At 39.3% G+C, this 22,404-nt stretch overlaps 2 protein-coding genes across 5 annotated transcripts in view; both read left to right on the top strand.

Annotated features, from left to right (window-relative positions):
• Nucleotides 1-3,266, top strand: part of kaznb (kazrin, periplakin interacting protein b) — a 139,284-nt gene extending 136,018 nt beyond the window's left edge. Inside the window, exons 13-14 of the mRNA XM_055023059.1 lie at nucleotides 57-187; nucleotides 3,191-3,266. The gene's annotated coding sequence lies outside the window, so the exon portion shown is untranslated. The remainder of the gene's footprint in view (nucleotides 1-56; nucleotides 188-3,190) is intronic.
• A 2,636-nt stretch (nucleotides 3,267-5,902) lies between these two features.
• Nucleotides 5,903-22,294, top strand: tmem51b (transmembrane protein 51b). 4 transcript variants are annotated; one of them, XM_055023082.1, is made up of 4 exons: nucleotides 5,903-5,998; nucleotides 7,613-7,905; nucleotides 18,125-18,512; nucleotides 20,485-22,294. In XM_055023082.1, exons 2-4 carry the CDS (start codon nucleotides 7,668-7,670, stop codon nucleotides 20,903-20,905), a joined length of 1,047 nt encoding a protein of 348 aa, XP_054879057.1. In that variant the 5' UTR covers nucleotides 5,903-5,998; nucleotides 7,613-7,667; the 3' UTR covers nucleotides 20,906-22,294. The 4 variants fall into 4 exon arrangements, with proteins under 4 accessions (XP_054879057.1, XP_054879076.1, XP_054879066.1 ...); XM_055023101.1 differs by lacking the exons at nucleotides 5,903-5,998; nucleotides 7,613-7,905 and adding an exon at nucleotides 13,404-13,517; XM_055023091.1 differs by lacking the exons at nucleotides 5,903-5,998; nucleotides 7,613-7,905 and adding an exon at nucleotides 13,414-13,652.
• The last annotated feature ends 110 nt before the right edge of the window (nucleotides 22,295-22,404 follow it).

Below are 22,404 nucleotides of genomic sequence, written 5' to 3'. Positions count from 1 at the left end.
ACCAGCTGTCTGTTTCTGCACCTCGGGGATTATTCATATCGCTCATGTCCATTCAGAAAAACACAAGTTTGCACCGCTGAGGAGAAACGAAAGAGAGAAGGAGTTTGCAGTGAGGCTGGGATTTGCATGCAGCCCTTTGTGTCAGCATGTGGAGACGAATCTCCCTGGATTCGTCGGTTCACGATGAGTCAGTGTTTTTAGTCTTTCACAAAGGCGGTTAATGGGCAGAAGCATGAGGTTTTATGAATGATCCCTGTGTCTGTAATACATTTTCCTAATGGTAGTAAGTCTTGTCACATTCATCAGATAGTTTATAATAATTAACACTTATCTTTTCTGTACAGTCAGCTGTGAATCTCAAAGCAAATTTGACAAATGGAGCTGCAACCTGACATGTTCAGAGAGACTATTCTCACTTTTGTTTTAGTTAATGTTTAACTCCAATTTATTCAAAAAGCAGAATACGTTAACACACATGTTGTAGCACCATCTGGTGGACTTATGGTGTAATTTTTGTACTTAAAACCATACAGTTTAGCTACCATTGCAGATGCATCTCACTAAATCAAACGATATAAATTTATTTTATGCTTTAGTAATTCAAATTAAAAAAATACTTTATTAGAATTTTCCAAAGAAAAAATGTATGTTTTTGTAACTCATATTAATTAAAATTCTTCAAACTTATTGTAGACGGTGATGGCGGTTGGCCGTAACGATCTCCTGTACCAGTCTGTATTACTGCGAATTTGAAGAAGCCAGTAATTAACTTTTAAAAAGCAAAACATTTACATTACAAATTAAATCTCACGTACTACATATGAAAACAACAAGGAATCTATTGGGGAAAAGTCACTAAAGGTCGTCAATGACTGTTCGGACTCTCGTTTCCCATCACGTACATGGCATTGATGTGACATCACACTTCACAGCTTTGTAGCTGACAGCCGTCTTGGTAGATACTGTAACTAACTGGCATGACAGTTGCTATGTAGGTGCTATGACATCAATAATGAATGAGAAGAAAGCTTAGCACTAGCTTTCTTCTTCTATTAAACCTAACAACATAAGCAACAAGTACTACTCAGTCACAGTTTTTGAGTACTTGACCCACATCTGTGTAACAAGATAAATTTACTACAGCAGTGCTGATTACAGAACTAGCAAATTATCGTGGCTAATGTAGCTTTTATCTGCTAGCTGAGCTGAACATGGCCTATGTGTTGGTATTTAACCTTGCCAGTCACCAGAAGGGTGTCGTTCATGTGAAGAGTTCAAACGTCCTCTACAAAGTCATTGAAACACTGATTGTAGGATTTCAGGCCATGAAGCTCCTTCATGGTGTACACACTTCTTCGTGTTCACTAAGTAATGAAGCATGTCATAGTAGGAAATCGGACGCAGCATGTTTTCATTCTCTGTCTCTCATGGGTCAATTCCTATAGCAACCATTTTGTTGATAAAGCTTTCTCTTGCACACTGGGTCAGGGTGTCTGTATACTTAGTTTTGTTGGTCTTGAATCCATGGTATCTCTATGGTTTGCATTGCGTTGCTTACACATGTGGTGCAGATCACTTCTGGTTCAGACTTAGTGGAAAGTTGAGTGGAAGGAGAAAGTGTGGCAGAAAAAATTGCTCCACAAGTGACAAGAATGACGGTAGCTTTTGGAGCGTTATGAAACAAATTCCATGTAAAAGTTTAGGAGAGACTTGCGACCGTCTCAAAAATGGCTGTAGAGTGGTACCAACGCCCCCAGAACTCTGCATGGGAAAGCAGAGAGGTATGGCAGGCTGGCTGGATGGAAGTTTGGGAGAAATCCAGCTGTAGTCAGGGCTTCACAGACCTATCCAGGTCATGGACTAGAACTGTCACATTTCTCCTCTGCTGCACCAGAAGCAACATCCAAAGTGTCTCATCTGGGTCAAGGAGGATAATGGCTAGAGAGGAAGTCAGTGGGAACAGATTGGATTTCATTTTTTCAAATGAAAGTCTCAAAGTATGGAGGAAGAGTTGAGAGGCACAGAGTCCATGCTGCCTGAAGTTCAGATTGACGTTTCCACAGTCAGTGGCCAAACTGGGCTGACCGGAACCTAACAGTGGATCATGGATAATGTAAAGGAGAGAGACACCAGAACACTGCAGGCAACCTAAATGACACAAGCACCTCAGCAGAGCCACAAGATGATGAGTAATTTCTTGGATGGCTACTTTTCACTTTTACTTGAGTAGAAATGTGTTGAAGCAGTGCTGCTCCTACTTGAGAACAAATTTTCCCTGCTACTCCAAACTAATTAAAGCAAAAGGAGCCACTGCTGAGTGCATGCCCTGTCCTCTTTTGCTCTGCAGTGAGAGATTTGACACGCCAGCTCATGTCTGCACATTTCCAGTTAACTACAATCATCCCACTGTTGCCAACACAATGCTTTTCTTGATATATTTATCAACATTTCAGACAAAGGAAAAATAGTCAGTATCGGCCAAAATGCAGAATTGGAAGGTCAGGCTTGTTTAAGATTGATTGTCTACAAAATTCCAATTGGTGCACCCCGATTCATACTTATTAAATCATTAACAGAAATAAACTGTTGACATATATCACTCTACATGCAATGAACCCAGTGAATTATTAAAATCAGTTTTTTTATGAATATCCTGATTTACTGAAATGCATCTGTTCATAGGTAAAAATTGGTGACACTTTATTTGAAGGGGTGTGCATAACACAGATATGACACTCATGAACGCGAAGGAGTCTCTTTGTTTTCATTAAAACAGTCAAACGATTATATTTTCAATGCAAACTAAGCATTGAAAGTGTCAATATTTATTAAATAATGCAATGTTGACACTTTTAATAGACTTTTAACACACTTTTAATTCAAGTTTTCACTTTAATGTCATTATTTACTGAATAATGTAGTTAATTGCATTATTCATTAGTCATAAAAATTATGAAGACTCTTTTATGGGTGTTATGTTCATGTCACACTCCTTCAAATGAAATGGTACCAAAAATCCAGCCCAAACAAAGATCTTACCCTAATTTTGACATATTAAAAGTAAATGTTTACTTTTTGAACTGACATTCTCAGGAGATGTTTTTAGACCGTCACTGTGTTTGATTTCTATTTCCCTCTGGTCCTGAACCTCTCCTGTATGCCGCGCCCTAACCTCTCCTGACCAACCCAGACTCTGACACACAGCACAGCATGTCGGACGGGGAGGAGCAGCTGGACCGCCTCCAGCAGGCCGAGCTCACCCGCACCACCTGCATGTCCCGCTGGAGGGCGGGGGCCGTGCAGGCCTGGATGGAGGTGGTCATGGGGATGCCCATGTACATCCGAGCCTGCTCAGAAAATGTCAAAAGTGGAAAGGTTTGCCTTTTCTTTCACTTTTAGCGCCTTTCTTTGTGTCTTTGGTGGATTTAAGCTAGCATGAGCAGCCTTTAAGAGATGGCTTTGGGGCTGTTTAGGTGCTGCTGAGCCTGACGGATGAGGACCTGGAGCTGGGTCTGGGCATCGGGAATCAGATCCACCGCAGAAAGGTTCGGCTGGCCATTGAGGATTACAGGAGAGCAGAGGGGGAGCAGGGGTGAGCAGACGTTGAGATTTTAATGCTTCAGCTAACTTTACCCGTGAGAATTACAAGATAAAATCGTCATTCAAAGCTACTTTTTTCTAGAAGTCATGTTTCAGCTGTTATTGGTCACTTCTGTTACGCAGTGACGTTACGGCGGAGGCTTCGGTTGACGTTCCTGGACGTTTAAATGAACTTTTCGTATCCTAGCAACAAGACAAGATAAAACCAGATCCGTTTTAGCACGCTTCAAAATAAAATACTTTCCAAAATAAATCATGTTTGGCATTTAAATAGATTTCATTTCACCTTTTAAAATTATACTATTACACATTATGTGAATAAGGGGAAATTATAAATTAATATTTGTTTTACTGGTTTTCATTCATGATTTCTTTTAGAAGTTATATTAACAATTAATATTTTTATTGAGTGAATCAAATAAAAATAAAATGGAAGTGAAATTAATTTATATAATCATCTTAAATTAAGTGAATAATCATGTAAATGATACTTAACATATAGCTGTAGATAAGTCAACATTTTGTATATGGAGCACAGATGCTGTCAAATTGTGTGTAAGTACAAAAATGTAAAATTCACAATTTTCTATGACAGATGGAGGCTAAATATTCAAAAGGATAAAACAGCTTACTCTTCCTGTACTGCATTCAGCCTTCCTATTATTTCTAAAATTCTAGGTCTCTCTCACTTTAAATGCTGAAAATAGAAAATACAGTTTGCTTTTAAGCAGCTTCTTACTCCTCACTGGAGCTGAACATGAAGCTGGTTCATCAATAATGAGCTTATTTATGTCCTTGTGAAACTTAATAATATTCTAATATGCTGCACTTCAGTCTGTTGGCTGTTTGACTCTGATTCATTAGGTGCCATAAATAGTTTAGTCTCCAATCTGTGTCTTGCCGTCCCCAGACTTTCTAAAGCATCTGAGCTGGACCATCATTGGGTCTCGACGTCGTGGCTGAGTGACGTCGGTCTGCCTCAGTACTCCCAAACCTTCCAGACCAACTTAGTGGACGGTCGGGTGCTGAACTCGCTCAGCCGCAGAGACCTGGAGAGATTCCTGAACATCGGCGACTATTTCCACCAAACCAGTCTGCTTCTGGCTATCCAGCTCCTGCAGATGCTCAACTTCGACAAAGAGGTCAGGTCATGGACTTTGCTACAAAAAAATCACATAACTGTAAAGCAGACAGGAAATTTAGCCAAAAAGATGATGATTAAATATTTAAATCTGTCAATCCTTTAAAATTCAAGAGTCAAGAACCAAAGTTTTAATTTTTAATTCACGTTTTTGTTTGTTGGGTGCAAGAAATAAAATTATACCAATGTGTCACCAAAGCCTGACCAAAAGTTGATTAAATACATTCTTAAGAGGTCACTATTCTTTCTGTCCTGTGGTTTTTTTTGGGGGGATGGGGTTTCCAAGGCCCTGCAATTACGGCGCTTAAAATGTGAGCATGAAAACCGGGACCCGCTCGTCTGGACGTGTCACAGAGTGATGAAGTGGATCAAGGACATAGACCTCAAGGTAGGAGCAACCCATCACACCACCATTGTTTTGTAATTGTAGACCTTCACAGGATATTGAAACTTATTCACCTTTGTGATATAGATGCAGCTCTGGAAAAAATGAAGAGTTTGCTTGTAATTTCAAAGACATATTGTCAGTTAATAGAATAAAACAATAATCATTTAACTCAAACATATTCCTATCAAAAGTAAAATCAGAGAAACTGATCATTTTAAGTGAGCTCTTAATTTTTTCCAGAGCTTTATTTCATGTATCTGAATCTAAAGTGTAAATGTTAAACTTTTCATCTCCCACAATAAATAAATACTGGATTTAAAGCTTTCTTTTCCTGGTTTGAGCACAGTGACATCACTGTGTTGTTTATTAGCATCAAAGACATTTTTATTTGACTCCTTTCTTCCTCATTTTCATTCTTCCTCATTTTTCTCTGTAGGAGTTTGCAGAAAACCTTCAGGGAAAAGGCATTCATGGTGCAGTGATCGCCCTGGACCAGTCCTTCGACACAGAGGCCTTGGCCAATGCTCTGGGAATCCCCAGCAACAAACACATGCTGCACAGACACCTGTATGAAGAAATGAAGTCACTCTCTGCCCCTCTCAGGTAGCATAAACACTCTGCCCCCTGCTGGTGACATTCATCTCTTCAGCACTGTGCAGTAAATGAATGATTTATTAACATTGCTGCAAGTCTGGAACTTGCCATAAACACTCTTGCGTTGTTAATCTCTGACACATAAATGACTAACAGTCTCCTTCCTCTCTGTTTACAGTAACACAGAGCAGGGCTCTGAGGTTATCAGCTCTTCTTCACCTGTGGCGGTTAACCGCTTTGCTGATGAAAGGTCCTCCATCAGGAGATTAGGAAAGGTAACTTGTCATTTCTCACCTATCGGTAAACAACTCGCCCAGCGGTGTGAAGTCCAAAGCTGAAGCCACTGGTTCCTTTTTGCTTGTTAAAGCACAAACATTGCTAACAAGGGTTCAATAAAAAATAAGCATCTCAACAATTTGATTTTAGGACATTAGCTCAAAACCCACAATGGCTTTAATTTGCAGACTGGAGTCAGTTTCTTTGTTTCAGCAGCAAGAACATAATCTGGAAATACCTCACTGTTCCTCAAGAACATTTACACAGCACAATTAGTGCTTTTCATCCATTAACCTTTTAGAATAATTAAACGGAAGAATAAATGAGAAACAGACATAAACATAATTTTGGAAGGTCATTTTGAGTTTCTGAAATACTGCAGAGTTAGAAATGCACCCAGTTCACCTCACTCTCTTTAAGTCATTTCTAATTTCCACATTTAATATAAATACATATATTTTTCTTTTTGTGTCAAGTAAAAGAAAAATAACAGGCAAAGACCTTTTCAGACACAAACCAATTGAAATTAATACAATAAGCTTTTCATTTCACCAAAAAATTCCCCAATAGTTTTAGCTTGAAATATCAAGTCTGTCAACAGAAGGATTGAGCTATTATCAGATGATTCTGCTAATTAATTATTTTTACCATTCAGTTGCATTTTATATAAGTTTTGCTCTGATAAAAACCTTTCCAACCCAAGGCTGATGACCCACTCTGCTGCTCAGGTGAGCTTCTGCAAAGTAGAACAAAATGTCCCCAGTGGTTTGGTGAAATGGTGAGAAGGTCCCAGATGCAAGATGGAGGCATGAAGGCAGACTTATATATAACTACAATAGTAAATAAAAAACATACAGAAATTCACAACAGGGTGTGGGGAAATCCAAAAAAAGATGTTAAACCAAGGAGGATGACTGACTGACAACAGCAGAGAGACATCTGAAACCAATGTTGAGGAAGATTCTTGTTACACTGCAAAAAACACAAAGCTTACCAAGTATTTTAGTCTATTTTCTAGTAAAAATATTTGTTTTACACTTTAAATAAGACAAAATTCACTTTCAAGTAACTTTTCAGCAAGATTTAATTTGTTTTAAGCCAATAATTCAATAATATGCAGTTCCAATGGCAGATTATTTCATTTCTAACATGGTGAAAATCTTTTTGTTAGAAGTGAAATAATCTACCAGTGGAACCACAATGTTTTCGCTGATGTTAAAACAAACTCCGATGTTGTGCTGAAGTTACTTGTTAGTTTTGTCTTTTAAACTGTACTAATATTATTTGTTCTAGAAACTCGACTATAGTACTTGGAAACATTGGTACGTATAACTTTCACTACTATTACCACAACTCCACAGTATTCAAACACAACTTTAAAACATAAATGGACAACGTCGTGTAACTGCTTTTATCTAAAACAGAGAAGACAAACAAAATCCTTATTAAATAAATATTTTTTTAATTTAATTACAATTTTCTCTCTTCGGTAAGAAGTCTTTTTTTTTCAGGCAGCTGACCAGCAGTCTCCAGCAACAGGTTGGGGAAGGACTGCGTTGAGTCCGGCGAAACCCCCCAAATAAACAGTTTAATTTCTTGTGTCATCTTCTCAGAGTCCGCTGAGGTTACGCGCAGAAAGTCACTCTGCGGAGCGCGGCCTTGGTTTCCATGGCAACTGCGGCTCTCTGCCCAGAGAGGCCAGAGTTCACGCTGTTCCCCGCGCCAAAGGAAGCCCCATGCACACCTTCAAGAGCGTGGAAATCACCAACGTGTGAAGGAGAGGTGGTCTCTGTTTACAGCGTGGTGGCGTTGCCGGCTCTTTTAAAGGTTTCGCTAACGTTATTCTGTAGATCAGATCTACGTCTGGAGGCGGACATGATGCACCTGATGTGGCCGTTGTACATTAGTGAGTTGTCTAAAGTCTTTTTTTTTAAGTTGTAGTTTTTTGATTGAGGTTTATATGTAAATAATAAAAACAAGCAGAAATCATAAAAAAAAAATAACTCAAAACTGCACTTAGTGCTCCTGTGATGCCTTATGTAAAGTCTCATGATCTCAGTGGTTCTGTCGACTTCTTTATGTGAACTGAGGTATGTTGTTTTGTTTACATAAAACTTGTTCATGTTTCTACATTTACAGATTAGAACAAATGTTAAGGACTTTTACATTGGGTTCATAATGTTGTTTAAAAGTCTGTTTACTTCTCTTATTGTGCCATGCTTGCTAGAAAAATTAATTTGTGGATTGAGCTGTGGCCCTGATAACTTTCCATATCCCCCCTCACAATGCCAATCCTATTTATTACATATGATTATTGAAGTTTGGGAAAACCATGAAAAATGCCAAATTAATAACTTGTTCTTACACTGCAGTGGGACGCCTTCCTATTCTTCAACAAGGATTTGTTTTAGGCATGAACCCAAATCAAACCCAGTTCAGTTCAGTTTACTTACAGTATGTAGCAGAAAGTCACAAAATGAGAGTTCAGTCCAACCATAGAGAGTTTCAGTCTCTTAGATCAACATGTAGCGACAGTCATTCACATTGTGACGCAATCTCTTCTGCCGAGCATGCATGTAGGGACAGTGGAGAGAAAAAAAACTCCCCTTCAACGACCATGACTGAGTGGCTCATTTGAAACGCATACACACAACAAAGAAACAAGCACTGATCCCGGAGTACTTCCTATGTCAAAAGTAAAAAGTTAAAGGAAGTTGTAGCTTTTTAGTGGCTTCATCTCGGGGGAAACAAGTCTCAACAGATAAGATCTGAGTCGGTTTTAATTGAATTTAAAAGCAAAAGCTCATTCAATAGCGTCGTCTAGGAGAGACAGAGTTAAACACAGAAAGACGGGCAGGTTTATCATCTGTAGAGAATGTTTAAGTGTTGGCAGCAATATCTCAGCCAAATCGAGCTCCAGACCAGGTGTAGCGTCTATGAAAAGTGAAAAACAGAAAACATGAAGCTAAAAGCTGAATTAGCAGCAAGTAGTGTAGAATTGGAGAGTGGTAGGAGAATGTAGCAGCTAGAATGATGAAATGTGGTCATTACTGTATGTCTTCCAGTAGCTGAAACCTATAGTAGCATAGTCAAAGAGATAGCTCAGGGAAAACTAAGTTGTTCTAAATATAAGCTTTATCAAAAAGGAATGTTTTAAACCTGGAAAATTAATAAATCTGTCTAATTTTTAATAGATATAGAGACTAAACAGGTGACTAGCCTGATAACTAAATGATCTGCCTCCAATTTTACTGCACTGAATAACCTTAAGTGAGGTTTTAAATGCAGGCTGTTTCATACTCTCCTCTCCCAAATTTGGGCTGTAGAGTCCAAAACCCTGGCTCTGTTGGGGTGAGCATTGACATCTTTTAGGATAGATGTCACTTCCTTCGAGAGGAGAAACACCAGGCAAACCAGTGGCTTGTCACTGGTTTCAGACTGAATCCATTGATGACAAACTTTGTTTTTTAATTGCGGGAGGTCATCACACTGCCTCTGATTGAACCGACATACTGAGCTTTGCCGCTTAAACCCACAAATGTTCACACTGCAGCCTGGAGTGACACAATTCACTTTTTGCTTCCTTCCCTGACCTGTATCTGATCTGTTCATGATCTGTTATAGACACAGATCAGGCCATTGGATTTCCAATTATCTTTTTAAATGTGACCTGAACCCCAACGTCATTGATTCTCCACAAACGTCACTATTCTGCGACAGGAAACGCGCAAGAAGGGAGAAAAACCAGCAAACCTGGCAGACAATAATGAGGATTAAGTTGTTAACGTGCTGGTTCCGGTCGGTTTTAAAACTTAAGGTTCAAGATTTTTAACAAATTTGAAATCGTAAGCTATGCTCCACCGTTAGCATGCGCGGTTACTTCCGCAAACACTGAGCATGCGCTCAACGTGTGACGTCATTGCGCCCTCCACTGCGCATGCGGGACACTTTCAAGTCGTTTGCGGTTGAGGTCGAGATCAAGTCGCATTTATTCGGGAGCGTGAACGACCGCAAAATCAAACAAAAACGATTTGACAAAAACATCGGAGTTGGGTCATTTCTGGCTGCAGTGTAAAAGTAAAAACCCAAAACGCATCAATTTAATTCAAAGCACAATAAGGAAGGTCTTTTCAACCCTTGAGTTGAAGGACATGGCAACTTAAAACAATAAAAAGGACCAGGCCAGAATCTGGCCATTTGTTGACCATTTTGGTAGATATTCACCCCAGATAGATCAATCGCTAGTTTTAAATATTGGTGCTGCTCAGAGCATTACTGTTGATGATTAGTAATTATTATGATCCAGCATGTCTAGTCTGACAACTGAAAAGCTACAGAAACTGATGTAAATGTTTACGTAAGAATTGGCCGAAACTAGAGCATAAACTGCAAAGCAGGCCAACACCCTGCTGCCGTGGATTATGCTCTTTGTTGTTTAATTAATAAGTTTACCAAACTAGAATATTTCAGTCCACATAGGTTTCAAATTATCTTGTTGTAAATGCACAAAGCTTCTCAAAGCAACAATCCCTCAAGCATAAACTTCTTATGATATATTTTCTATAAAAGTGGGTTAAATACAAAAAGCAAAAGCAGATTTTTGAATTGTAATTCTCTAAAAGCAATCAATTAATTACGAGCCATGTTTTGTCATCTACATCTGCACTATTTTCCTTATTTTATTTTGTTTTTTGCTTAGATTTTTTAGACATAAAAAATTGCAACATTTCCCGTGAATGGACTGAAGATAATTAAAGTCAAAGCGCTTTGGTGTGATTTTTTTACCGCCTGAACTCATTATGTGCTTTATAAGAACTCAAATCAGATGACAATTTAAACTTGATCAGAATTAGAAGGCATAAATGTTCAAAACTGAAGGTTCTGTTCAAACTTTAAGAACAACCACATTCAAAAGCTAACAAAAAAATAAAACAATCTGATCCAAATCCAACACTAAAATCTACAACGTAAGAACTAAATGGATGACAGTGAAGTGATAACAGATGATTAAATATTATGATAAATACTTGCTTAAGAACCACAAGTATTAAGCAAGTATACTTGCAAGTATAGACTTTGTCCTGCTGACAAAGTCCTGTCAGCCGGACTTTGTGATTTACATGAAGTGTTTTCAGGACTCGTTTCTGAAGGTCTTTCAATGTGATTTAGACTTTGGCTGCTATAAAATTGTAAAAACTCTTAATCTGAAGGGACGAACCAGCGTGATGGTTAAAAATAACAAAACTTTTACATTTGACTGTAATGTTCTGTGTAATATGGGTCCAAACTTACAAGATTGAAAGAAATTCAATTAAATTTCCCATGCCGTTGTTTTGGTGCAAGACCTCCAATATCGGGATCAAGGGTGTGGAAGTCAGCTTTCCGCTGAGTCAGCACAGTGTATTTACCCACTTTCCTCAGTTTATAATCAAATATTAGTATCATGATGGTCACGTAGAGGACTCGGGAGAACATGAATATGAATGAAGCCAAAGAATAAAGAAAAACTATTGATCAAGACCTTCAGGCTTCTCTGATGCAAAGTATAGAGATATCAGGGGTATATTTTTACATCTGCATAATTTAATATGACAGTCTTTCTTTTCTAAATCTATTTTAGTCCACCTTCTCTTTGCTCTTATCCAGTAAAGGCTAATTATTGTGTTTTTGCACAAATGTAAATTATAATAACATTTTCTCTCTGAATTTGATGTTTGCCAGCTGATAAATTTCACGGTTGTTTGGTTATAAAAAATTCTAATGTATAAACCTGAATGTTCTTTACATCCTTAATAAAAGCAACACTGCTGATTTATTAATAAATGGGTTGCAGAGTTGGATTTTGCTTGCATATTTGTGAAAATATGAAATGCTGTCAGCCCACGCTGCCCCCTCATGTTCTACAGAACTGGTTTGGCTGCCAGATCCGAGGCGTCGCCTCCGGTCACAAAGCAAAAACTGTCTAAGCAGGAAGATCGGACGAGTTCGAGCCTGTTCACAGGGATAAGCGAGAAGGATTTCACATTGTATGGGTTTTTTTTTTTACACACAGATTAACATGAACTATGACTTTAATGGTCCTCTCCAAACTGTCAACAGCTCTACATATTTTGTACATGATGCAATAAATCCACCAACAGTACAAACTAAATCCTAAAAGTTGGTGTGAACTTAGCACATGTTTACAACAAGGTGTAAATCTATCTTTGTAACCTGCAGTTATGTGATTTACATCTCAAACCACCACATCCCAAACTTTCACATTATGATCAGGGGCCTCATGCATAAAAGAGTGCTGAAGAGTTTTCACACTAAAACGTGGCGTACGGAAAAATGTAGAAAAATCGGAATCATAAAGCTGTGCGCACCTTTCCTTTATGAATCCTAATTTGAGGGAAGTAGAGCTCAGCTGCTGGTCGCCCTGTAGCCACCCATAAGTAAATTAATATAAAAACCCAGAAGTCTGACACCACGAAGCAGTGACCATGCTAACGTCTTTGTTTGCAGTATTAGTATTTATAATGATAATACTGTTTCTAAACAAATAAGCTAAAGAGCGACTAATCAAATTTCTTTTCTGGTCTGAAAGTGAGTATGCCACAGTTTCTAAATAATGACTGATAGGTAGGATGAAAAAGGCAACATTGGGTAGGATGAGGCTCATATAACAAGATAAAAACAAAGACATGCTGGCAAAGGCGTTCAGGTCGGGGAGTTTACTAAATATATTAAAGTGGGCTGCACAGCGGCGCAGTTGGTAGCGCTGTTGCATTGCAGCAAGAAGGTCCTGGGTTTGATTCCTGACCCGGGGTCTTTCTGCATGCGGTTTGCATGTTCTCCCTGTGCATGCGTGGGTTCTTTCCAGGTACTCCGGCTTCCTCCCAAAGTCCTGCATTGCCCTCTGACAGACTGGCGACCCGTCCAGGGTATACGCAGCTGGATATAGGCACCAGCACCTGCCGAACCCCACAAGGGTGGACAGAAAATGGATGGATGAAAATATATGAAAGTTAAGTCTCTATCAAAGATTTTCTATGTTTATCTTTGAATTGAAACGTAAACCCTTCACACCAGTACAGAAAAGGATGAGAGTCACAAGAAAAAAAAATTGTGAGAAAAAAAGTTAGAATCGAATAAATTTTTCCTGTGATCCGGATCCTCTTCAGTTCCACTGATCGTGTCATTTTGCGGTGTTTTTTGTTGTTGCCCACACGGGACGTGAACCGGGCAGGCACTAGGACCGGGCAGGCACTAGGACCGGGCTGGCACTAGGACCGGGCTGGCACTAGGACCGGGCAGGCACTAGGACCGGGCTGGCACTAGGACCGGGCAGGCACTAGGACCGGGCAGGCACTAGGACCGGGCAGGCACTAGGACCGGGCAGGCACTAGGACCCGGCAGACTCGGGCCTCAGAGGGAGGCTCCTTCACTACAACCTGTTCAAAGTTCCCTCGTGACGTTTGTCCCTCCGTGGGGAGCCGGGCAGGAATATCCATCAGGACTTTTATAACACAACAAGTGAGGCTGAGTCGTGGCGTTTGTGTTGACTTTTATTTTTATCTATTATTTCCCCTTCCTGTGTGTGATTTGGTGTTCCTGGAAAAACACCTGCGGGCTGCAGGTGAAGCGGGAAGTCCTCGGGTGGTGAAAAAGGTGAGGCCGCTTTTAAACTTTGGCAGAACAAAACCGGGACGACTTTGCGCTCTGCTCGGGTTTTAAAGCGCCTTTTCGCAGTGAAGAGTCGCCCGGTTGGGTTTGAGCTGCTGTAAGGTGTTTCCGTCCAGGTGGGACAGGTCCAGGTGGGACAGGTCGTCTCTTCCTGTTTGGACAAAACGGAAGCGGCAGCCGCTCCTTCACTTTCTCTCCTCTCTGCACCTGCAGCGGCTGGTCACTTTTCACCCTGATGAGCGTGAAGTGAGTTAAAACTTAGACGGGTTTTTTTTTTTTAGAGGTTGGAAACTTGCTGAAGTCGAGCAGGTCACGCCCATGCACGCTGTCAAACAAGTCTGGAGCCAAAACCAGAACCTAAAACCGGGACAGATGGGTGGGCTCCTTCAGATTGACTGTAAAGCACATGACTGAAAATGGGGAATATAACATGACAAAGTCATTAAACTGGAGGACACTACAAGGTGCTTTCAAAGGGAAATTAAATCCAGAATAAATTATGTGCTTAATCTGCATTAAGAAATTACTGAAGAGTTAAAGGTTAAAAATATGTTGAAACAGGCAGGATTTTTTTTATCTAGCAGATGATTTTAAGTTTTAAAATGGTGCAACCAGTCAGACCAAATATAAGTTATGTGCCAATACAAATGAATAATTTAACAGTACAAGCAAAAAGTCTCACTTCAGCACAAACTGTGGGTGGAAATCTGCAGCTGGTTTGTTGCTAGTAGAGTGTGTGCATGTATAAATTGTTTTTTCAGTCAACTAGCCTTTTTTTTATGACAATTTTGTTTACAGACTTCATAATTTGTTTTATTTGTGTTTTTTTATTTTGGATATTTAAGATGTTTTACATTTAGTTCTAAAGGTTCGTTCTAATTTAAAGATTCTTGAGCTTTGTGAACGTGTTCTTGCATTATTATGCCATTATCATTATATCGCTTGGAAATGGTCTCAAAACAACATTATTGTTTGCAGCAGGAACGTCTGGGACAATATTTCTCCCAGCAGACGTTATTTTGACAGATTTGTATTTACATATATATGAGTTTCACTTTGATGTGTAATTCGGTGACCTTTACCTCAGTGACATAACCGTAAATGTTATTCAAACTGATAAAGAAAATGACCTACGAGTAAAGAAATAAACCTCATTGGAGGCTTTTTCAAAGCCTTTTGACGTAATTAAGTTATAAAACACAGGAGATAAAAATGCTGATTAGATTCTAAACCAAATAAATATTAGAGGTGAGTATTTCTGTCCTTATATGAACTATTGAAAAAATTCAAATTTCACAAAAACTTCAATATTGTAAAGTAGAAAACATGGTGCTTGTTAACCATTATGAGTTGATTTAAAGCCTAATGTTTAAACATATTACGAATGTAAAAAAAGTACAAGAAGCCTTAAGATTGTTTTCTGTCCAGCAAAGTGAACCGTTAGTTCAATGACGGTTTCAAGTTGTACAAACGTCTCCGCAGTTTATAAGAGAAGCTGCTGGAACGACTCCAGAGATTTATCTCATTTGAATCTTCTCCCTCTTATTCGTCAAGTTGAAGGTTACGACAATTTACATCCTTTAAAAACTACCAATAAAATAAAATCCCCAGCGCAAAGGTATAAAATTTTAAAAATGCAATAAGGGATTCACAAAAAGCAAACAATTTATAGCATTTATTTAATACTAAACTACGTCTTTATAGAGTTTATGAAACATTATAAAGTTAATTTCAATTGAAAAGGTATCTCTGTATAATAACTAGTGATTAAGACAAAATCAAACTTAATACATCTTAGTGGTAATGAGATGTAGTAACTTATTCTCCATAAGCTTATTTTTTCCCCAATACTTAAAGTATTGTAGTAAAATGCAGACGGTGGTTTCTGCTCCTGTTATAAGTGGAGGAGAGCAGCGTTTGGACCGGCGGCGCCGGCCGCGGTTGTAACCGGGTCTTCAGGAAGCTCCCGTTCTGGATGCAGCCGCAGCTGGAGCATTAATCCTTAATTTCCATAAAGCTGGTCAGCAGAAGGAAGCTCCCTAAAACTGACTTTTACTTGATAAAACTCCTGGGACCAACACTCTCCATCCACACACTCTTTCATATGAAATAGAAACTTTCATCAGAAAATATGACCTTTGACCTCTTCAGTCCTTTAGCATCCTTTGTCTAAGATATTTGTAACATTGTCTCTAGTTCAGGAGACATGTCTGACATTTTGTAAACTATAACATTTTAAATGGACAGAAATAAGCATAAAAAGGTTTTCTAAAATGACTCCACTTTCTTTTGTTTTGATTTACGTGAATTGACTTTGGATGATCCAGTTTGTTGGATGCGCATTGAGCCTGGATCACAAATCATTAACAATATTAAATGATCTAGTTGAGCCTGATGGATATCAGTGAACAGAAACTTGATGCTGAGCCAGCATCTTTTTTTTTAAATCTTTTGCTGTTTAAAAAATTTACATATATTGCAATATGTAGGTGATTAACATCAATTTACAGGAAGCTAGATAGTTTTACTTTACTCTGATCCAGAACCGAACAGCATTCTGGGAACGTCTCAGTTTGTAACATCAACTACCTCGCTCGCTGTCTGGTCACCTGGCAACTCGCTGTCTGGTCACCTGGCAACTCGCTGTCTGGTCACCTGGCAACTCACTGTCTGGTTACCTGGCAACTCACTGTCTGGTTACCTGGCAACTCGCTGTCTGGTCACCTGGCAACTCGCTGTCTGGTCACCTGGCAACTCGCTGTCTGGTCACCTGGCAACTCGCTGTCTGGTTACCTGGCAACTCGCTGTCTGGTCACCTGGCAACTCGCTGTCTGGGGTCACCTGGCAACTCGCTGTCTGGTCACCTGGCAACTCGCTGTCTGGTTACCTGGCAACTCGCTGTCTGGTCACCTGGCAACTCGCTGTCTGGTTACCTGGCAACTCACTGTCTGGTTACCTGGCAACTCGCTGTCTGGTCACCTGGCAACTCGCTGTCTGGTCACCTGGCAACAGCCTGTCTAGTCAAAGATTTCACCACCTCAAAACTGTTTAAAAATAAAAAATGCAACGTTGTGGATAAAACAGGAAGGTTGACATCACCAGTTATCAGAATTTCTGACACTTAAAACAATAAACTGACCAATAATTAGTGAAATCGTCTGATAATTAGTGAAATGCTTAAATCACGATACGTTTTTCAGACAAACGTTCAGCCCTGAATAGATATTATGATAGATATTAATCCTCTTTTATTTTGTAGATTACCATTGCATTACACACCAGATTTCTAACTCATTAATTGAAGTGAGTCTAAGTTGTGGTTTTCCTGTCGTTGATTTAAATTATCCCGGCGTATGTAACGGTGTGTGTTGATGTTACTGTCATTCTTTGAGTGTCGCTCCTCTCACAGAGCTGGCGCTGGTCATGTTTGGACTTGCTCTGCCAGCCTCACGTCTCCGACTCGTTCTCATGCACACTCGCTGCTGAAGAACGCACCAAACAGCAGAACTAATACACAGTAATTAAAGATGCCAAGATTGCTTCATTGGGGGTGAAATCAAGGCAGAAAACCTACTTTGAAGTGTTATCACAGCTTATTCACAGCGTAACACACCACACTTACCTCTAGGGCTGAAGCAGCCTGATTAAACGAGATGAATCGATCATTGAAATACTTTCAACTCATTTTGTAATCAATTAATTAGTAACCGGCGTATGTAGACTCAAAAAAGGCCAGTTGCTGAAAGAACAAGATATTCAGTAGTAAATAGACCAAAGCTGTACAAAAATAGATACCTTTATATTTTAGATTTAATAAAACCTTTTTTATCTGTAAATATATTCTACCTAGAGCTCCTCTAGCTTTAGCTTCACCTTGTTTAAATGTATTAGAAAATATCTATTCCTAACAAACTACTCATTGAGATCAGCTCTAAATTGTACTTATTATTAGTCAAAAAGAAAAGATATTTTCAAATGTTAGAAAAGGTTTTTTAGCTGCAGATGCATCCTTTGCTACAAATGGTCAAAGGTTCACTGGAGGAATGCTAAAGCGTTAAATTTTAGGCGATATATTTTATATTTTAAAGAGGAATCAAATTATTTGTGTGTTTTACAAATAATAATGCATGTTATTATTTGCAAAATAATAACATGCATTATGTTATTAAATGCAAATAATTTTGTTACAAAATTATTTGCATTTTGTAATAATGCAAATAATCATAGAATTTGTGCTTTTCTGATATTGTTACAAATAATCTGAAGAGGTTAAAAAAATCTACAGAATTTGCCAGTTTTTAAAAATCCGATTTATGGATTAGAATAATCAACTATAATGATAGTTGCCGCCTTGATACAAAAGCATTTTATTATCTACATTACAAGATAAAGAGTAAAACAGTAGGAACATTTATGATCAGTGTCATTAAAACAACTTGTCCTCTGTTTGGTTGCAGCGGTTCGTACGGCCAGTATGTGTTCCAGTCGAAATATATGTGGGGGCAACAACCAGCCCAACAGAACCAGGTCCGAGTCCAGAAGATCAGGGGCCCACTACGCGCTGTGCGCCCTGGGAGTGGGACTTGTTGCCCTGGGGATCGTTATGATCGTCTGGACCATGATTCCAGAAGATAAGTCCCCATCTGGAAACAGTACTGCAACCCCTGCACAGGATGGCCTACAGAACGTCTCACCAGTCGCTCTGGTTCTGGTCGGAGTGGGAATGGTCATGCTGCTGCTGTCTGTTTGCCTCGGTCTGAGGAGCAAGAGGAGAGATCAGAACCAAAACGTCCAGCCAGCGACAGCAGGAAGCGGCTTCCTGGACCACATCGCAGGAGAGGATCAGTGAGTGACGACAGCTATCTGCTCTGCTCTTAAATGTTTAAATAGATAAATTCAACAGCTTCATATTACCACATTCCAAAAAAATTTAAAATGTCCTTTTACAGACACTGATTTTGGGAAAAATCACCACCTCCTTCTTTCCAAAAAAATAAAATCACTTAAGCCATCATTGTTCTAAGATATGCAAATTATTGACGTCCATAGCTTGTGATTTTAGCGCCCCCTGCTGCCACAAATGTAGATCATGAGACTGAAATGTGAAAATGGTTACAGAACAAAATCCCAGCCAAAAGCATTTTCTATTCATATTCATATTTTCCCTTTGAAATATGTTGGTTTTCTGACAAAAAAATATGATGAGGTTCAAATGTGATCATTTGTTTGGACTTAAAACTTAAGATTTCTTATAAAGAGACCTCATTACTGTTGAAGCAGGACAGAAGGCGTCAATGGAGGAAAAATTATAAAGTTTGTAATCACTTTTTCATGCTGTAAAAATCTGGCGCCATTTATATTCTGTCTTTTTGAATTTTAAAGTCTGTCTTTATAATTGCTGTTGTTTTCTGTTCTTTGCTAAAATATTGTTATTGTTTTATCGCCCAGCACTAGATTATAGCCGAAAAGGTTGAAGTTGGAACATGGCGAAGCAAAACCCAGAAAATGATACTAAATAAACAAACAAGATTGTCCATGCAACATGCAGGCTTAGTCCTGTTAGCATTTAGCACCACTTTACTAGCTGTTAGCATCATTTATGAACTCTCAGCTGTTTGGCCAAGTGATTTAATCAGAGACGAGCTTTTATGGATTTAAGTGTTCGCAGACAGACTTTTATGGGTTACCTGAATACAGCCTTTGATTCTGAGTTTCACATTCAGTTTTGCTTCACTCAACAGCTTTTATTTGGATGCAATTTTGCAAAAAGAAGCCAATTTTAAGTAAACTGTCACTCAAGAGCTCCATAAACTGCTCTCCTCACCAAAACAAAGTAAGAACCTTTTTAGTAAAAGCCAAGAAAATCTGGCTTCATTCAAGCAAGACGCATTTAAAGGGGACCGATTAGGTAAAATTCCCTTTTTGCACGCTTTTGTACTTCTTTTTACTTCCAAGAAACAGCCAAACGCTTAAAAAAAAAAACATACACAAACTATTATTTGGCAATCAGTTCATGTTTTTTGGTGTCTGAAAAATTAGCTGCTTTGAAAATTTTGTGTTAAGTCACAGATCAGCAGGTACTTCCCTTCACCTTGCAACCCCAGCAAAGCCCAGCTTGTTACCTAGCAATCCAAGCTAGCAATCCAAGCTACGTAACAAGCATTTATCAGTTGTATGTGCTGTACAATGGCTGCTGGAAAATACACGTTTTGTTGTTGACCTAACATCCAGAAACCACTTCCTGCATTTTTCTTGGTTGTGCAGGAGGCCCTACTTTTGCTTTTCAAAGTTGTACAGTTGTGTACTTGTGCATCTGTTTGCATCCATTTTCACATGAGTGTAAATGTGGATTTGTGGGCGTGGCCAGCAGCAGCTTATTTGGATTTAAAGTGACAGGAGGCCCTAAAACAGCTCAAAAAAAGGCAGAACTGACCAGACCGAATTACCGTTATCAAAGAATGATTTTGTGCGTGAACTGTACTTACTGAACATGTTTTGCATAGACCCATTTTTATAAGTACTCTATAGAATATTTTTACGATTATCCGAAGAATGAGGTCTTTCTCTCTCTCCTACCATTCACTCCAAAACCATGACCACAAATGCGGCGCGCTACATAACTTAACGAAGCTTCGAGGCAGATACATTTTCCTTGAGGAACTTTAATAGTCGAGGTGCTGGAATCGTTTCAGCTCTAATACCAACCTGTTGAAGCATTACCTTCCCCCCAGACGGTTTGTAAATGTAACGTATGCTGGCATTTGTTTATTCTCACAATGCTTTCTGATTGAGGGTCACCTGTTGCATCCCTTCCCAGGGACCCGGAGTCGTACAACGTGCCCAGCTATGATGAGGTCGTCGCCAGCGGCAACTACCCCGTCCGCCAGAGCAACCTGAGGCAGAGCATTTCTCAGCTGCCGTCCTACGAAGACATTCTGGCAGCTGTGGAAAACGAGGACTCCCGGCCCGCCAACAACTCCTCGGAGAACAGCCCTCTGAATGACCAGACGCCCGCTGCTGCCCGGTCGTCCGCCGAGCCGTCCGGCAGCCTGCCGACCCGCAGCGTCAGCCGGGCCAGCCGCTTGCTGAAGCCCCTCAGAGTAAGACGGATAAAGTCAGACAAACTGCACCTGAAAGACTTCCGCCTCCAGATCCGCACCCCCACGCAGAACCCAGTGACCATAGAGCCCATCACGCCGCCCCCGCAGTACGATAACAACATGCCTGAATTACAGTAATGGCTCAGCCTCCTGGCTTCCCAATTGGCCTGCGGCTGATTAAAAATATCTAATGGATTTTGAGGACTGGCGGTGATGTTTCTGAGAGCTGGTTTTAAGGGCGCCGTGAAGTAGGCAGATGTGCCGGTTGGGCAGGATGATGATGATGGAGACAGACACACTCCGGAAACGAGAACACTTTCCGCTTTATCAATGAAGCTTCGGGTCGGCTCATCAGCTCCGTCATCACACATTAATGCTTCAGGAACAGAGCAGGACAGCATTTCAGTTTTATTTATTACTCACATAAGATGCATTTCAACTAAGATATGTTGTTGCTTTAGTTCGTAAAATGGAAGCAAGAGTCGTGTAGAGGGAGAAACGGGAAATCATCCAGCAGATATTTAACTCTCTTAGTTTGAGATGTAAAAACTGTGATGAAAAGAAGTGAGGACCCAGATAACTTTTGACCCTTGTTGCTGAGATATTTACTTGTTTTTTTTATACATATAAGTGTTTAAATCTTAAAGATTATATGTTTTAATATTTTAAAGTGGTGGTGAATAAATGTTTTCCTTATTTAGTTTCTGTTTGATTATGCTGTAAACTTATGTTGCAGAATTTAATAAAAGATGGCTGGTGACTTCTTTTTTTTTTATCATTTGCTTGTAAAATTCAAGTAAAAGTCAAATTTGGGTAGTAAAATTTGCACAAGTTTTAGGGTTTTTCCCCCAACAAATCAAATTTAAGGTACTTTTCCGCCCTCTAGTGGTAGAAATGTTAATCTTTCTGATCCAGCTCCCTGTTGATGTGAAAATATAGTTTTTAAATGAGTAAATGTGTTTAGAGCAGCACCTTTTTTTTTTCTTTTTTTTTTTTAGCACCTGCTACTTTTGGGGGTTAAATGGGTTTTGTTTATTTATTTTTTTAGATCAGTGATGTTAATTACAAGTTTTCTTGGCTTGTTTTGTATTTAGCTCCATCAAGTCTGACCAGTTCCTGCAGAACAGAAACATTCACGCAGCATGATGCAGCCACCATTTGCGCTTGTAAAAATATGTTGTACGCTCGTAAAAATATTATATCGTTTCAGAAAATGCCGGTAGTTTACTGCAGGTGATCAGAGCATGTCTGATGTGAATGCTCCTCTGATTAACGCTTTCCTTGGAGACGATGGATTGAAATGTCTCTTTAAGATGTTGAAGGTTTGGTGAAATGTTTATTAATTTTATCCTGCTGAAATCTTCTTCATCTACGACTTTTCTGCTCTTTCCTCTACCAACCTCTGACGTTTCCCACGTCAGCTGTATTTACACAGACAGATGTAATTTAATCTAAAAGAAATTCCACTGGATTTTATTTTGAAGCTTCATGATTTATTTTATTTTATATTAAAGGTTATGAATAAGTGTTGATTTTTTCTCAATAAGTGATAAGCAGCTTGAAATACAAGCTTTATTTATAGTAACTTTGATGTTTCTATGCGTGCAGCCAATGAAACGTAAGAATATTACATCAGA

The sequence above is a fragment of the Poeciliopsis prolifica genome, unplaced genomic scaffold, assembly GCF_027474105.1.
Source record: "Poeciliopsis prolifica strain line A6 unplaced genomic scaffold, Auburn_PproV2 SCAFFOLD003, whole genome shotgun sequence".
Lineage (NCBI taxonomy): Eukaryota > Metazoa > Chordata > Actinopteri > Cyprinodontiformes > Poeciliidae > Poeciliopsis > Poeciliopsis prolifica.
Note: the sequence above shows the minus strand (reverse complement) of the source record. Positions and strands in the feature narration are given on the sequence as shown.

Bases quoted from the DNA above. Each gene is read 5' to 3' on its own strand.
- tmem51b (XM_055023082.1), top strand. From the start codon at position 7,668: ATGGCAACTGCGGCTCTCTGCCCAGAGAGGCCAGAGTTCACGCTGTTC. The intron at 7,906-18,124 runs GTGAGTTGTCTA...GTTTGGTTGCAG, and splicing joins GATGTGGCCGTTGTACATTA to CGGTTCGTACGGCCAGTATG. The intron at 18,513-20,484 runs GTGAGTGACGAC...ATCCCTTCCCAG, and splicing joins CACATCGCAGGAGAGGATCA to GGACCCGGAGTCGTACAACG.